The 18867-nt window shown below is 32.2% G+C and overlaps 1 protein-coding gene across 1 annotated transcript; it reads left to right on the forward strand.

Moving 5' to 3' along the window:
* Positions 1–11636: 11636 nt before the first annotated feature.
* Positions 11637–15602, forward strand: LOC107826426 (importin subunit alpha-1a-like). The gene is made up of 9 exons (XM_016653406.2): positions 11637–11723; positions 12141–12242; positions 12692–12823; positions 12918–13010; positions 13662–13807; positions 13914–13980; positions 14828–14947; positions 15201–15355; positions 15440–15602. The coding sequence occupies exons 1-9, from the start codon at positions 11637–11639 to the stop codon at positions 15600–15602; spliced, it is 1065 nt and encodes a 354-aa protein (XP_016508892.2).
* The last annotated feature ends 3265 nt before the right edge of the window (positions 15603–18867 follow it).

Consider the following 18867-nt stretch of genomic DNA (forward strand, 5'->3'; position numbering starts at 1 on the left):
TTTTATAGTTATATGGAGTATTTTTTTTTGGCTAGATGCGAAGTAGTATTTAAATAATTAGAAAAAATAACAAAAGTTCCTAACATGATTGCATATGATAACATGATAAAAAAAGATAAATTTTATTTTTAATGTAAATTTGAATTTTAGAACTTTATCTATAAATTCAAAATTATCTTTTAATTCAAATTCCGTATATATATATATATATATATATATATATATATATATATATATATATATATATATATATATATATATATATATATATATATATATATATATATATATATACGGAATTTGAATTAAAAGATAATTTTGAATTTATAGATAAAGTTCTAAAATTCAAATTTACATTAAAAATAAAATTTATCTTTTTTTATCATGTTATCATATGCAATCATGTTAGGAACTTTTGTTATTTTTTCTAATTATTTAAATACTACTTCGCTTAACGATAATGTCAATCATATATGGTAACTTTCTTGCTTTAATATATATATAAATGATCATATTAACACAACTTGTTTGGATAGTTGTTATATATGGTATTATAACATGTCATATAATATACTCTCTCACGTATACAAAACTTAGATTTTCATTTTTACTTGTTACTTTACGCATAACAAGAGAAAACAATATTTTTCCTGTTATACCCACAATATTTATTACTCATTTCAAATTATTTTCTCAAATTCAGTAAAATATGCATCAATTAATATGAGTATCATGATAAATTATGCACGTCATTTATTATTTCTTAAGGGGCGTGAAAAATCAGAACGTGCCAAGCAAAAGTGAACGGAGGGAGTAGTATTGTATTGTATCATTTTGAATAGATTATATTATTTCATGATATCATGCACTAACAATATAAGAAATAAACTTATAATATTATAAAGAAAATAGTAGGGTAATGGATATTATTTAATACTATAAAAATAAAGGGTAAGATAAGAGAAAAAAAATAAGAAAACGATGCGCCCATACCAAATAGGTCGTTCCATAAAGTGACCCTTTTAGTCGTTACGTAACGGCGTATTTAAAAATACGATACAACAAAATTTAAGTAACAATTAAAATAAATATTATATTTAAAATAACAATAAAATACAATACAACACCCATCCAAACAAGTGCGATTCGCGTAATTTGAGATATATAAAGTAGACATGTTCCTTTCTTGATTTCTCGGGGTCGTTTGGTAGGATGCATTAGATAAGCTAATGCATGCATTGACTTTGTATATTAGTAATACATTATTTGGTAGACATTTTAAACATATGCATTAGTTATACATTATATTTGGTATTATCATATGCATAACTAATGCATAGAAAACAATGGTATTAGCAATGCAATGAGTTTTAATACATGCATTAGCTTAGTTAAAGACAAAATTATCCTTCAAAAGTTATGCTTGATTAAAATATGCTAGTTAGTATATTAATGCAAGTTCAAAATAATCCAAATAGTGAGAAATAAAATTATATCCCTAGTAAATAAATAAATAATTAGCATATTTCCTTTTTTATAAATAAATATTTAATTTTATTTTACAATATAGGTAGACAAATAAAATAATTTTTTAAACTTTTTCATATAAAAACATTTAGAGTGTGGACTAGTTTTGAGGGCATTTTTGTAAACAAACAATTCTTTTAGAAATTGTGCAATACTTTAATACATCATACCAAATAATGGATAAGAATTATGTCAGCATAACTAATACTAACATAACTAATGCAAACATAACTAATATCAATATTACTAATACACCATATTCATCATTATTCTTATGCAACCTACCAAACGCACCCTTTGCTTTTTCGGTTGGATAACTAACTACTTTAGAATATAATATTTTAAACAAATTGAGGGACTTTGTCGGCAAGATGAGTGGGGACAGCTCATTATTAGGGGTAAAAAAGGAACAAATTGGAATTTCATGATTTTTTGTGTAAATATAGTATGATATATATATAAATAAAAGAATAGGTAAAGTAGTACTACTAGGTAAGCTAAGCTCGTGCTATGCATGAGCCTCTTTTCCCGTTCCTTTTTACGTAACAACTTTTTTATTTGATTTATCAAAAAGAAGTATCTTTTATATTAAAAAATAATTAATTTTAAAATTATCATTTTATTCTTAATGAAATAATTTATAACCACGAACACGTCTATAATATATTTTAGAACACATTAATAAGTTTTTCCTTTTCTCTTCAATTACAATTATGTTACAATTACTAATACCACATTACACTTGTTAAGGCTTAATTGATCTGGAAAAAAATTATTTGTATATTTAATTCACAACAAAAATAAGCTAAAAGACTATAATTTACCTAAGGAAATTATTAGGAAGATAAATTTTGATCACCTCATTACCTAAGCTAGAACTTGTCAATCCTCCTTGTAAATTTTTTGATGATATCATCAATTCTCGTTCAAATTTCAATACAGTAGACATGCGGTTTGTTTTTTCTTGCTCGTTTTGTTAATTTTATATATTACAATGTTCGATTTCACATTTTTCAATTAATATCTAATTACATTGAATAGTGATTTTTTTCTTTGTGAAAATAAACATTAAAGTTGGCTAAAAAAATTCAGCTATTATTCTTCAAAAGATTTTATACATCGCTGATAATTTCTCATGTCAAATTACATATCTTATTTACTAAATTTTAAAATTAGAATAAGTAAAGAGACGATTTATTTTTCTTAAAAAAAAGTTCTCTCTCTCTCCTAATTGTGTTTTAAACTCTTGAATTGATTTTTGCAACTGCTTGATATTTTTTTACTTGGATGTGAGGTTGTATTAATTTTCGCTAATAAGAAAATTCTTTTCATCTCTTTTGCATAGATTTGCACATAATTCATAACGTCTTATTGAACTAAACCGGATATTGATTGGCCCATTTTAATTATAAAAATTTGTTTTAAGAAATGTGAAAAGTTTTAACTATACGTTTAATAGTATATTTTGCCAGAAGAATTGTAAATAGTTTACATTTAATAACTTGTACAAAGAAGTAGTGTAAGGTTTGTGAAATAGGTCGTTATCGAAGCTTGCAAGTTACCGAATTTTACATGCAAATTGTTGATTCACAATGTCTAAAGAAAGCTTACATATTAATAATATATTTTAAATCATATATGGAATTTTCATATATAGCAATACCCTATGCACGTTATAGTCAGTGGCCTAGCCACCCTATTCCAAGGGTGGTCAAGCGCACGGTACCCTTCGTCGAAAAATTATATTCGGTATATAAATTATATATTACTTTATATAGTTATATATTATGTTTTGAATACAATTGAGTGAGGCAGTCCAGGAGCCCGCAGTCCAATGGTTCAGTGTGTTCAAAGTGACGTATTATTCACTGTTTCAAAGTTTTGCCCATTTTATTTGCCAAAATTAAACGGAGATCACCATGTATGTTCTATTTAGTTCTTTTTCAATCTAATAAATTTCCTAATAAAATAACTCTTAAGACTTAAAATTTGTATAGAAATAAATAACTAATCTTAAAAGTAATTTTTTTAACTAAAGTTATTTCTTAAATAATTTTTATAATTTAGAGTCAAGCTCTATAAAAATATCTTTAACAAAAGCTACGAGTTCTCCCAACTCTCTTTCCTAACTGGTTTTTAGGTTTACTTTTATTAGTAAAATTTCTAATGTTGTCTTTTTGTTATTTTAAATTTGATTTATACGATTATGGTTCTATTAAAAAGAAATTATTGTCTAGCTAAATGTTATGTAGTTTATCTAAAAATTTTGGTACACCATTCATTGACAAAATAATTAATTGACTAATTTAAATTGGCTACACAACTGGTTATAGTCTATAATTGTTCCTAAAATTACCTAATTACTCCCTCCGATCCAAAATAAGTGATTTTTTGGTTTTTCACACAGATTAAGAAATTTACCTTTTAACATTAATTAATAATGAAATTGACCATATTAACCTTTACTACTCTTCACATAAACACTTGTAACACATACTCCAATACTATTTACTCCAAGGGTAATGTAGGAAAAAATAATTAATTCATTCTTGAAATTTGAAAAAATCACTTATTTTAGATTATAAAAAAAGCCAAAAAATCACTTATTGTGGACCGAAAAAAATATCTGTTATGAAATTTTCAAGAAAAAGCTAAAAGCCAAAATTAACACGTCATAAAAGTAAAGGAGTGGACAGTGCATAATTTCAGAGATGCACGTGCCAATCCTATATATAAACTAGTGAATTCGTCCGCGCTATGCGTGGTTTTAATCGAGATATTAGAGAACTTTTTTTTCAAAGAAATAAATAGACACACATTTATATATTTGAGTAAATTATTTTTATATAGATGAATGAAGTTAGAAATAAATAATATTCTTTCACAATTACAATATAAAAATTTGAATTCACATCGATGTCAGGGGATCACGTAACTAAAATCATGTGATATAAATTAGATAAAAGTGGTCTTGCCATCATACTTTCCATGTCTCCTGCCCTGACATTTGGATTTACAACTTGATTAACCCTCATCCAAGATCATATTTTGATTGGCCTTCAAGACAGTTAAAGAAGGTGCCAATTAAGTAAACCATATTATAAAATTTTATTATAATTGTCAAGGATCATATGATTAAACAACCCCTTTCATCAAATTGTTACTATACATATAGAAGTAGAAAATCTCATAAATTAGACAATAAGCCAATAAACATAATCTTTAGATAAATCAATTAATATATTCAAATATATTGAAATTTATTTACTAATATAATGAGAACGAATTTCACATAAAAATTTGCATTATGAAAAACTAAGTCTACGCAATTATATTTCATCTCAACAGTTGAAAATCAATTCGGACATAGAACACACATATATATTAGACTCATTTCAAGCATGAACTGCATACTTCTTTATTTTTGCCTTTTGAATGTTTTAACGCTTTTCTAAGTACGGTTTCAGAAGTTATTTATTTTCCTTCTTACTTTATTTTCACTTCTCTCCTCCTTTATTTTATTTGCTTACCTCCAATAAATTTTTAGTCCTGCAAATCAAAGGCTGGTATCATCTGCTCTAAATTATTTGGATAAACCAAAATGTTCGTTGCTTCCTTCATTTCTTGGAATAAATCTACTGAATATCTAAAGACTCCAACCATCACAGCAACAACAACAACACAGTATAATCTCATTTAGTGGAGTCTGGGTAGGGTAGTGTGTACGCAGACCTTACCCCTACCCTAGGGTAGAGAGACTGTTTCCAAATAGACCCCCGACATACTTCCCTCCAAGAACTTCCCACCTTGCTCTTGGGGAGACTCGAACTCACAACCTCTCGGTTGGAAGTGGGGGTTGCTTACCATTAGAGCAACTCCAACCATCACAAGAACTCACAAAAAGCTCACTCAAAGAGAAAAGAGAAAGTAGAAGAATTAAAGAACCCAAAAAAGGAATTGAGGAGTCATTCAAATCCGAGAGAGGTAGAGAGTCTGAATTGTTTTTCTTTTGCCTCATTGTTTTTCCTGTGATTAAAGATGCGCAGAAGAATATCCCAAGCGGAAGAGGTACACAAGCGTAAGAGATTTTGAAGGAAAAAAGGGAAAGAAAAGATAGAGAGGAAAAAATAAACGACTTACCAATATGAGTTATAGATCAAAGTGTTGGCATGTAACTATATGAAGATTATCTTGATCGAAGCAATTAATCATGTCTTTGTATGAAAAAATGCTGCTAAAAAGGATATTTAGTGTACCGACATTGGAGAAACGCCGGTATGGAAAGAATATGAAACTTTTGTTGTGATTAAAAGGAGAATGAATCGAAGTCAACTTAATCCTCCGCTATTACATTATGGACATTGATTGACAGTAATAAAACTTCAATATATTATCGGTTATCAATTGTCTATGTATTCCCTTAATTAATGAAGAGTTATGACTCTTCGTATAACGTGGCTATTACAACTCTTCGGTGAAAGAACCAATTTGAGGGGGAAAAACAAAAAAAAGGAGAAAAAAGATAAGTATAATTCTTGGCCAAAAAAACATGCCACTCACTTTTCTATTTCTCAATTATTTATATATATATACTAGTAAATCTTCCCGCGCTTGCGCGGTCATGAAAAATTTGAATTTACAAATAGCTTTTTAAAATGTGGTTTAGATGAGAATAATTGATAAATATATCGTTTAAATTTTGTTTAGATGAGAATAAATATGATAAATATGCATACAAATATAATATTGTAAAGCAGATACATCGATATATTAATTAACTTAAAAGGATAGAGGACAAAGGATAATAACATATCTTCTTTGACTATTTGAAAATATACAGGAAAAAATAAAAAGAAAGAAAAGATCTCAATGTACAGATAGTTTCCAAGAAGTTGCAGCAAAAGATACAGAGCCATAAGATAATACAATGTTGTATAAAATTGCTAGCCTTAATACTACTACAATAGTTGGTTCAATTTTTCCTGTATAATTTATTATAATATTTAGTTTCTAATTTTCTTTTTCATGTAATTAACACCCGCATTAACTATATAGAAATTTATGCATAACTTTACGCGGCATAAAAAGTAAAATAAAAATATAAGAATTAGTAATACAAGGATGAAAAAGTAACAAAAATAACCCTTAATATATATATATAATAAAGCTGGGAATAATTTTTTCCATAATTTCTATATTAAAATTCATATATTACAATCTTGTATTGCCAGTCCCTCAATTATATTCTTTGAATTAATAATCATTGCATTACAACTAAAAATCTTTATACCACTAATCCTTATATAATGCATTATAATCCCTATAGTATATATATGCACAACTTGCTTTTTAACTAAGCGATACCTAAGTAATTATTAATACAAAATGAAATTCACAATAAGCGAGGAAAACAAATTGATTAATAAGAAAAACGTGAGGAATTTTAACAGCAAAAAATAAGTTGAGAAACTTGAGAACTTCATATGATCCATCTTATGATTAAAGTCTTATATACATACTTTTCTTAAGCAGTATGTCAGCGTACTTTGGCTTCGCTCCCTGCTTACACTTTTAAAAATATTATGGCCTGGAGACACAAGATGGTAAATTCACTAACAAAGAAGGAATTAGAAGAAATAAGTGAACTAAGCAAATGAAAACTTTGCACAGTGAAGTATAATAATGAATTGAAGAGGAAAAAAATCAATGATATTATCAATAAATTTAAGCGAATTCCTTATTAAAGTTAAAAAGAGAGAGGAAGACAAAACTTATCATATTTTTTACTGCACTCTTTCATTCTTGCCATCAAGAAGACTATCATTCTTGCCATCAAGAAGACTAAGAGGGTGTTTGGCTAACCTTATAAGCGGATCAAAGTGACTTATAAGCACTTTTTAGCTTATCTACGCATTTGGTAAAATTAAAAGTGCTTATAAATTAAGTGCTTATAAGTCAAAAGCCGTAAGTTGGTCTCCCCCAACTTATCAAATTTAAGCTTATAAGCACTTTAGGTTTGACCAAAATATTTACTATTCTAACCCTAAAATAATTCTTTTTAAACAAAACTTTTCGTATACCCAGTTCTTCATCTGTTTATTATTGATTTCATCATTTTTATCCAAACACATAACTTTTTATTTTTTAAATCAGCTTCAGCACTTAAAAGTATTTTTCCGCACCTAATGCTTATCAGCTGCTTAATTCAGCTAAGCCAAACGGGCTCTAAACCAAGTGCCCTTCATCAGTGTCTATTTCAATTCATTACAAAAGCATTCCATCCGGCTGGTCACAAGAAGACTGCTCAGACTTATATAGTAAAATAAATTGCATGAACTTTAATGATGGAGAGGAAAAGACACGAAAACTTGAAATCAATGGTGAATTTTCAGTCCATCATTAGTATACACAATAAATGACATTATAATAACTTTTACACAATGAGTTTTTATACGGGAGTTACTTTGTGTAAAAGACATTAAATAAGGGAAGGTGTTAACTTATACACAATGCATTTATATGGGAGTTATTTTGTGTAAAAACATCTTAAATAGAGAATGAAAAAAATAACCATATTACTATTAATTATTAATTATTTAAAAGAAGAAGAAAGGCAAAAAATGAGAAAAAAGATAAATGAGATCCTTGGCTTTAGAGAGTGCCAAGTCATCTTTTTCATTCCCTCCCATATATATATATATATGTTAAATGCAAAGGGGATAGGTTTTTGGATTTTATAACAGCAAGATATCTCGGTCAATATGTCACGATCCGGATTTTCCACCCTCGGGGTCGTGATGGCGCCTACTAATAGGATCTAGGCAAGCCAACTTAAATTACCTTCCATTTAACACACATTCTTTTCCATAATTATCAACATGCAATAAAGACAACATAATTAAAATTTCAAGCGGAAGTCTTAACTTATATAAAAACTGAATAGAAATGCGGAAAGTTTAACATAATCCTCTACCCAAGATTGGTGTCACAATGCTCACGAACTTCTAAGATTTACTAAATACAATCGTCTGAAAGAAAATTATAAATTGTTTGTTTCGGTACAAAAGATAACAAACTGAATAAAGAGAGAGAGACTCCGGGCCTGCGGACGTCAGCAAGGCTACCTCAGTGTCTCTGGACTGAAGTCAGCTCCCGATCAAATCCTACTGCTGAGGTCCAAAAGCTGCTCCTGGATCTGTGCAAAAAGATGCACAGAGTGTAGCATCAATACAACCGACCCCATGTGCTGGTAAGTGTCTGGCCTAACCCCGACGAAGTAGTGACGAGGCTAGACAAGACCTACCAAAAACAACTTGTGCAGATATATGCAATAAAAGGAAATATACAAAATTTAAACAGCTAAGAGGGGGGAGCATGCTATGGGGAGCTAACAGTTTCAAATAGAAATCCTCAATAACAAAAAGAAGTAACAAAGCTAGAATGTCAACAAGAATCAAAAGTCAACAATTTGCACGATATCACCCTTCGTGCTTTTACTCTCGTCCTCACCAAAACAATACACGGCATCACCCTTCGTGCTTTACACTCTTCCTCACCCAAACAACAATCACAAGGCAAATAGGGTAAGGGAATCTATAACCTCGAAGTAAATCAAATAATAACAAGTAATGAAAGAAACAACATAACTCGGATATCAACAAAGAATCAGAAAGCAACAAATACACGGCATCACCCTTCATGCTTTTACTCTCGTCCTCACCAAAGCAATCACATAAATGAAATATGCACGGCATCACCCTTCGTGCTTTTACTCTCTTTACTCACCATATAATCAATAAAATCGGTACGGAATGGTACATCGTGCGGCACAACATCACCCTTTGTGCTTTACACTCTTTCCTCACAATAGCAAACAATGCACGACATCACCCTTCGTGCTTTATCACTCTTCCTCACCCAAGCAACAATCACAAACAAGGGGCAAGAGAGTAGACAAATAATGATAGAAATCCCGGCAAGGGAATACAAATAAACAGCTAACTCCCGGCAAGGGAGCACAATTAGGCAGTTAAAAACCCGGCAAGGGAACAATATCAATAATCTCAGCATCCCGGCAAGGGAGATAGTCAACAAAGCAACAAGCACCCCGGCAAGGGAGCAATTCAATAATTCTTTCTATTTCTTTCACTTTTACCTCTTATCTCACTTTACCACCTGAACCAACGCTCCAAAGGGGTTCAATCATTTCATATACTTTCACGCTTTATGATATACTCGAGTCAATGCTCCAAGAATGTACAAATCATAATTCTTCCTCAAACTCTTCACACTATATGAAATTTATCAATTTAACAAGGAAGAGGTATCACAAAATCCGAATAAACACAAATAAGACTCACGGTCTATAGATACTCGTCACCATGCCTATACACCGTACTCAACAACTAGCAAATAGAAAACAACACTTTAATCCTATTCCCTCAAGCCAAAGTTAGAACAAACACTTACCTCGGTCCAAAAAATAGCAATCAACCCTCAAATACCGCCTTTCCTTTATAATCCGACTCCGAAACAACGATATCTAGGCATAATTAATTAAATAATATCAATAAAGACTCGATAACAAAATCCCATAGCTTAGATATGAAGTTCCTAGCATTCTTCCAAAAATACCAAAATTCGACCCCGGGCCCACATGGTCCAAACACGAGGCTCGGACCAAAACCCGATTATCCATAACCTCACGAGTTCAAATATATAATTTATTTTAAGATCCGACCCCAAATTGAGGTTGAATCACTCAAAATTCCCAAAAACCTAACTCTACCCAAAACCCCTAATTTCTACTCTAAATTACATGTTTTAGGCTTAGGAATTCAATAGATATTGATGGAAAATGAAGAAAACGGGTTGAAATTTACTAACCCAAGAAGTATTGGTGAAAGAGAGCTTCAATGGACGCCTAAGGACCTTGGAGAAGAAAGAGTTCGTGTTTTTTTTGAAAATCTCGTAACTACACTGTTCTGGAATTAAAATTTATAACTGGGCAAAATTGCTCTATGCGATCGCGAAGAGAGTCATGCGATCGCATAGGGGAAGGGAAGGTTGGTCTCTGCGATCACGAACCAAGCATTGTGATCGCATAGAAGAAAGGACTTCGCACTTTCAGGTTTGGTTTTATGAACTGCGATCGCGGAAGAAGGATGTGATCGCATTGAATGAATTGTGGCTAAGCTACGCGATCGCGGATGAATCTATGCGATCACATAGAACAAAACTGGGCACCTGGAAGATTACACTATGCAATCGCGATGCTGCCTATGCGATCGCATAGAATTAAATATCAGAACACCAGAACTGCTACTTTCTGCAACTTTTTCTAATGCTAAAACCATCCCGAGACACATCCGAATCACACCCGAGCCCTCGGGGCTCCTAACCAAACATGCACTCTAACTCAAAAACATCCTACAAACTCAACCATGCGATCAAATCGCCAAAATAACATCAAAAACAACGAATCAAGCCTCAAAATCACTAGTTTTTCTTCAAACTTCATAAACTTTCAAATTTAGAGTTTTAAGTCCGAAACACATCAAATGACATCCAATTTAAACCAAACTTCACAGAAACATCTTAAACTACATATAAGACTTGTACCGGGCACCAGAACCAAAATACGGGCCCGATACCAATGCTTTCTAATTCATTTTTATTTCAAATTTCCAAATAAATTTCAGAAAAATAATTTCTTTTAAAAATTTATTTCTCGGGCTCGGAACCTCGGATATCGATTCCGGGCATACGCCCGAGTCCCATATTTTTTTACAGACCCTCCGGGACCATCAAATCACGGGTCCGGGTCCGTTTACCCAAAATATTGATCAAAGTCAACTTTAACCATTTTAAAGCCATAATTTATCAAATTTCACATAATATAACACATAAGTTTTTCCGGCTACGCGCCCGGACTGTGCACGCAAATCGAGGCAACTAAAGGTGAGGTTTTCAAGGCCTCCGAAGCACGGAAAAAGGGAGAAAATCGGTGATGATCCTTTGGGTCGTCACACAATACAACCAAAAGGTTTAAAAGGAGCTACACTAATTGCTCCGTGCTTTTATTTGCCCTAATTAGGGTTTTTACGAAGATGCCTGTTGGTAAATTAAGAAGTGCTACTGTGGCTGTTAAGATCCGAAAGATCCGAAAGACGAAGCGAGAAACTCCGAAGCGTCCGGTGGACTTTTATTTCCTTTTTCTTTTTCTTGTTTTATCAATTTTTGATTAGTACGAATTGATGTCTTTTGTTCGCTTACATGCTTTGTCTGCAATGTTGAATTTAATAATGAATTATTGGTTTACAGAAGACATCATGGGTGAAGGATGTTTAGTCGGATAATAACGATCGGCAGCTGGCGGGGACCTCACGAGCCCGGAAATTGGTTGATATGAGTATGACTAATCATGATCCAGGATCACGACTCTCGAACTTGGTTGATATCACAAGGAGTCTTCATGCTGGAGAAGTTAGGTCTCATGTTGCTCGATTTGTTGAGTTTCTGAGCAACAAAGATTCTTGGCAGCTCTAGGTAGAGAATTAATTATTAGCTTTTTAACCAACACTTGCTTTATCCTTATGGTTTTGCATTCATAGGTTGAAGCTGCTTGGGTTCTCACCAGTGCTTTTGGTGGCTCCTCGACTCTTGCGATTGACCATTTGTTGGAGCCAATATTTCAAAAACTGTATACCAATCAGGTGTTTTTAGACCCCTACGACATGTTGTATTTTCTTTCCAACTATAGGCTGATATGTGGTTTTCTGAATGGTTGGTTTACTGGAAAGTCTTGAATTAGCAGTTGCTGGTATTTTGTCCGATCATACAATTCTGCAGGGCATAGCAACCAAACAATTCTGAACACTGGTCTCTATCACTATGATGACTAAGCCTGCTCCGGGCTAATTTTTTTATTCAATTTGCCTATCACTTACTTTGCCAATTTTTTTCCACAGATAAGACATTTGATCTTTGCGAAGCTATAACGTTTAGTGTTATTCTTCGATTTGATCAGTTTATAAAGACGCCAGATTGCCGCAACAGCTCAAAGTAGACAGTGATGTGTTATTGATTACATTTCTGCGCCTTCTTTAGCGTCTTGCGGTTCCAGCTTCGCACTTGCTTTATCCTTATGGTTTTACATTCATAGGATGATTCTGCTTGGATTCTCGTACTCATTTTCTCTTTCCACCTCGCCGATATATTTGATGTGGTTGAATATGGGCTGGTGGAAGTTCTTGTAAATCTTCTGGACTCTCCAGATGAAAGTCTTTGTGAGAAGGTGTGTTTTATAATTGGAAGAGCCCACCCGGTCCCCCGTCCCCATATGTTGTATAATGATTAGCCGGCTGAATGTATTTTCTTTCCATCTATAGGCTGTGCTGGTAGTGGAAGACATTGTTGCCTGTAATTGTGATTGTGTTCTTAACCATGGTGCTTTGACTCCTTTGCTGAAAAAGTTAAAGGAGGCAAACAACAATATTTCAATGTAGAGAAAAGCCACGAGGACTTTGTCACTGATTTTTTGAATGACCGTTGAAAAGTTCTTACGCCTGCAATTATTTAATTCAAGATATTGTTTTTCCTTAAGCATTCAAAATACCATCACTACCATCTTCCATCACCTTAAAAAAATGATTTACTCAATTTATGTGACACTTTATCGTTCAATTTCTATGCAATTTTCACCACTTTTAAACTATTTGATGTAATGTTTCCTCTATCGAACTAAGTCGTTGCTTAACTTCTTCTTTTACTATCACTAATAGTAATAGATAAGTCAAATTTAACATCTTAAATTCAGGACCTATCAAACATCGTCAAATAAATTGGATTTGAAATTTTTAAAAGAAAAAAATTATTTATTTTTGAAATGAGCAGACAACACTAGCTATATCATGTCTTTCCTCAATATTCCTCCTGTATTATTGGAGGTATTGAATGTAAATATCTCTCGATGTGTCAATTTTAAGTGCTTTTCAAGACTCTATTTGTAGCTTGCTCCAAATAGAGAGCCAATTTCATATTGCTAAAAATTGAAATAAATCCTCACAGGTTTGGTAAAAATGAAAGAAAGAACTTATTTGTCTTTACATTACTGATTACTATTCATTTGTCAGGTTACTCTAGCAGTTTGTTCTCTTTTAGAGCTTCTTCGTTCAGATGATGATGAGGTGCTAACAAATGTATGTTGTGCACTTTCTTACTGTATTGGTCTACATGGCATTATCCAACACCACAATAACTGGGATATTTATGACCGACTGTTTGGACTTCTCCTGTGTGCGAAATGTTTTAGTTTCCTCATTTAACCTACTTTTTTATATCTAACTTATGGTTGAATCTGATATGTACGTCAATTGATGTTTCAGGCACGAGTCTCGTTCAGTAATAATCCCCTTCCTTAAAATACTTGTAAAGATTGTTGATGGAAAAAAGGTACATGGGTCTTAAGGAGCTTTTAGAAACTTTTGTGCTTAAATCCAAACACTTTGATTAATTAACCAATGAAAATAGGACCGAAATAAAACAAAACAAAATAAAATGATTGAAAGGTGAAAACATCATAAACAATATGCATTCAGATGATAATTCAGCAAGTTCCTGAATCAACTTCAAATTTGATCTTTTTATTTTCACTTCATTTCTTGACTTTATAGCATTGAGGGTATGTTAGCTACTGGATTCAGTTTGGGTTCTCTATACATATGACCCATCTACTAGCATGCTACACAGCTATCATTTTTATTTCCTACACAGCTACTCTTAGTTTTTAGTTTTTTTTTAGTTATTGTAATAGTAGTCAGCAACCTATGTAAATCTACAGTTATCGATAGTGGTTGTCTTAGTGTTGACTTTTCTGTGACAAGACATATGATCAAAATGACTATCAAATCTTGTGCTTAGGATCGACACACCCATACCGCTCCTCCCACCTTTCCAGCTTCATGAAACTTACTCCCATCCACCTATCCCCTTCATGTGGAAAGAAATCCTAGTACCTCCCAGTGGAGACACTCCTGTTACATCTACCACCCCCAAGCTTCCAATGCCTAATTTCGAATAGTCTCCGTAGAACCCACCCATTCATTAAAGCTCCCCGCCAAACAAGATTTTAAACAAAATGAATGGGTGCAACCTGCTACGTGCCATAATTGTTGGATGCGTGCATTATGCAAAGATCGCTAGAATATTTTTCTTCCTTTTTTGTTTTATTAAAATGTAACTGTGTCAGGCATGCATATTGCTTTGTTTTTGACTAACGATAACTAACTTCACCACCCAGTTCAATCCCGCATACCTTGATTGCCTGGTGATGTTGCTTGATAACCACAACGAGGACGCAGATGTGGTCACCAACATTTGCAGCATTATCTATGAGATTATAGAGTGTGGAAATTTAGAGGTATGTCTTCAATATTTAGAAGGACAGCTAAAATATTCAGCTCTTGGGTACATTATCCTCATGCTTTCTAAGGTCTTAACAGATTTTGCAGATCTTGGGGTAGTTGAATTGGTGAATATGAGATTGAAATAGTTGGTTGTAGTATTTGGAATAGAAATGCCCCCCAAATTTTCTCTTTTCTTTTTCTTTTAGTGAGACCTTTCGTTGGATGAAATCATAGTCATTTATTTGAATAGTTTGTAATTGTGAGCAGGCTGTGATTGCGGCTGGATTTATAGAAAGTCTGGTCAATTTGCTTCAAACTCTGAAGGCAGGTGAGTCAGACCCTTATCAAGTAGACAAAATCATTTATGTTGTTGCCGCAACAATTAATATTGTTATTGCCAATGAGAATGATACTCAAATCAAGTATGTAACCTCTTTTTTGGGGTGATGATCTCTCTGACATCACTGATATTTTTACTAAATTTCTCTATATCCTTGTGCTTTTAGCTTTAGGTACTTGGTGGAATCCTCCTGCATAGAGGTTCTGCTTGATGTTATTGCTTCACGCTGTAGTAAAAAATTTATGAGGAACAATGTTGCTATGGTAGAGAAAATCTTGGAGGTTGGGGCAAAATATGTTCAATCTATTAAACTATGCTCGCCGGATTGAAAAGAAGATTGAAAGCATTCAGTTAGCCAATACAAGTGCAGTTCTATTTTGGTGAGTTTTTGCGGAAATTGGATAAGTATCTGGGAATAAGTATGCTGGATCTCAAGTGAATGACATTCTTGGTGTCCTCAAGGAGACAGTGCAGAATCACATTGAGTCTTATTTACATGAGAAAACTACTGTGTATGGCCGTTGAAAAAAGTATTAGCCCAAAGTTTTGCACGTAACCCGAAATGTCCAATCTGATAAAACTAATATCAAATTGTAGCCCATCGGATACAACCGACAGGCAAAAGACAAAAGTAAATTTTGGTACTAACTTTTTTATCTTCCCTAGATATTTTTTCTTCCCAATACTAAATTGTTTTCTCTTTCTTACTTTTTTATCTTCCCTAGATATTTTTCCTTCCCAATACCAAATTGTTTTCTCTTTCTTACTTTTTTATCTTCCATAGATATTTTTCCTTCCCAATACCAAATTATTTTCTCTTTCTTAAGTATCGCACTTGACTTTTTACTTTTTCTATATTTTTTTACTTTTTTTCTTAAATTCTTTTAATTCTTAACACCTTTTCCCCCACTTTATTCTTGTTAACAATACTACTAAAAATCTTTGATTGAACATAAAACGTTATTAAAAAAATCAAGATTTTTTCATCAGCTACCAATTATTTTACTATTTTCCCAACAGTAATACCTTATTACATTACAATTAAGTCTTTGATTCAATGGAAAATAATAAAAATCAAGACTTCTTACATCAGCTTTAAAAAATATCAAGTGTTGCTCCATAACCAAACAAAGGAGTGAAGCTTCTTTTTACAATAAACCACACGCCAATCCTTTTTTCCCTTCCCTCCAAAAGGTTTTCTTTCTTAGGAGTTCTAACACATAATTAGTGGTGATTTTCATCTCCTTTCTTTAGTTAATTTCCAAGTTCGACTTGGTCTTTTTCAATCATACAAGTGGAAAAATAATAGTTGAGAAAAGTTCAATCATATATACATGTATAAGGTGTGTGTGCATATATATGTATGTATAAAGTTCTCCAAAAGGTTTTCTTTCTTAGGAGTTCTAACACATAATTAGTGGTGATTTTCATCTCCTTTCTTTAGTTAATTTCCAAGTTCGACTTGGTCTTTTTCAATCATACAAGTGGAAAAATAATAGTTGAGAAAAGTTCAATCATATATACATGTATAAGGTGTGTGTGCATATATATGTATATCTCGGGATTGATTTTCAACCAAATCCAAATTGAGATTTCATCGTGACAGTATTTACAATATTTTACTATGTTAACTTGAGAAGGTGTATATTGAGAAGGTGTTAGTAATCCAACATTATTTTGCAATGTATAAATATTGTATCCTAAGTTCGACAGTGTATCCTTAGTGTATATTGAGCCTATCTCGAGTGTGCTTGTGTATCTAAAGTGTATATATTTGTGTACCCCAAGTGTATTTTGTATCGTGAATGTATAATTTGTCTGAACAATGTATTAAAATTGTATATACATGTGTATTTTCTAATATGTAAACATAGTGTATATAAATTATATACACATTTTGTATGTGTAATGTGTGCAAACTGTGTATTTAGAGTGTATCATGTATTTTTGTATAGTGATAATCTTTTTTGTATGTATTTTGTATAGTTACATCTATTTTGTACAGTGACAGTCTATTTTGTATATTTTTTGTATAGTGACAATCTATTTTGTATATTTTTGTATAATGACAATCTATTTTGTACATTTTTTATATAGTGACAATCTATTTTATATATTTTTGTGTATAATGACAGGCTATTTTTGTATATTTTTTGTATAGTGAAAGTCTATTTAGTATATAAATTGCATAAAATTTGTATATAGGGTGTATCATGCATCTTCCAATGTATCCATGATATATCATTAATGTATCCTGAGCACTTTTGTGTATCCAAAGTGTATAGACTGTTCTACAATGTATAAATTTTGTATAATTTAATGTACTAATTTGAATCTTGTTAGTACCATCTTGAAACCCTATGCAAAAAAACAAAACAAAACACCCAAAATGAAAATGAAAAAATATCTGAATTTAGCATTATTATAAGCCTAAAAGGCTAAAAAAACAGACCTGAAGATAACAGTTCGATTAGAAGGTCTGCCATTGGATCCAACAATAGCCTAATAATACCAGAAGCAAAATTGGATCATAAAAACTGATTTTTATTGTTTTAGAAATTCTTTTTAATAAAATTAAGAAAAAAATTGGAACAAAAATGAAGGGATTTTACGAGCTGAAAGTAGGTGGAATGCTTAAGATGGGAATTGGAGGTGAGGGACTTGAGAAGAAGCTGCTTCCATGGCGCTGTTACAGATCTACTCATTTTCGGATTATTTTTTCAAATTCTGAGGAGAATTTTTGTATTTTTGGCTGCTGAAGTAAACTGCAATTTTATTTATTCTCCATTTCCCAACAATTTTGCTTACTATTTTCAGGTTTGACTATGGCGGATGAAAAACATTACCAATGGCGAGGTTTATGACGATGCGCCAGTGGAAATCGCCGTCGACGAAACATTCGATGTTGCGTCGAAAACCTTTGCACTGAAACAGAAGATAGCAGCACTGGAGCAAGAGAAATCCCAGCTTCTTCACGAGAACGATGTGATCAAACGGAGAATCGAGAAACTGAAGAGCTCAATCGAGGAATCACAGAACAAAAATTGGAGTTGCTGAAGAAAAAAGCAGAAAGCAGTACTTTTGGGCTAGCCACTAGAATTATTTTGGACTATAAAATTTGTATTGTAATTTTGGGCTACCGAATATTATAGGTTTGGCCCGAGTGGCTATAAATGATTTTTGCTCTATTTACATTCTGTTATCCAAGTAAATTTACGTACCCTAAAATTCTACGCACACTTTAGTGTGTAATTCAGTTAACTATCTAAGTTTGCTATTGAGAATATGACAAATCTAGTCCAAGAATCTAATATAATTTGCAGCATTGTCTTACATCATTGTCTCCAGGTTGATTGTCATTATTGCATGATTCAGAAATCGGATTTTCTCTCAAAGCAATCACAGCGGTAAGAAAAGAAGCATGCGATAGAACGATTTCCAATTTAAATACAACAAAGGACCAGAATTAGTGTCTACTTCATACCCAAATCACCACTTAAAAACTAAATTTATTAAAGGATTAGACACTAGATGTCAAAAGATTGAACTAAGTACCTTTTAGTGACATCTAAATTGATATGAACAGTTTATGAA

This window comes from Nicotiana tabacum, chromosome 9 (assembly GCF_000715075.1).
Source record: "Nicotiana tabacum cultivar K326 chromosome 9, ASM71507v2, whole genome shotgun sequence".
Taxonomy (NCBI): Eukaryota; Viridiplantae; Streptophyta; class Magnoliopsida; order Solanales; family Solanaceae; genus Nicotiana; species Nicotiana tabacum.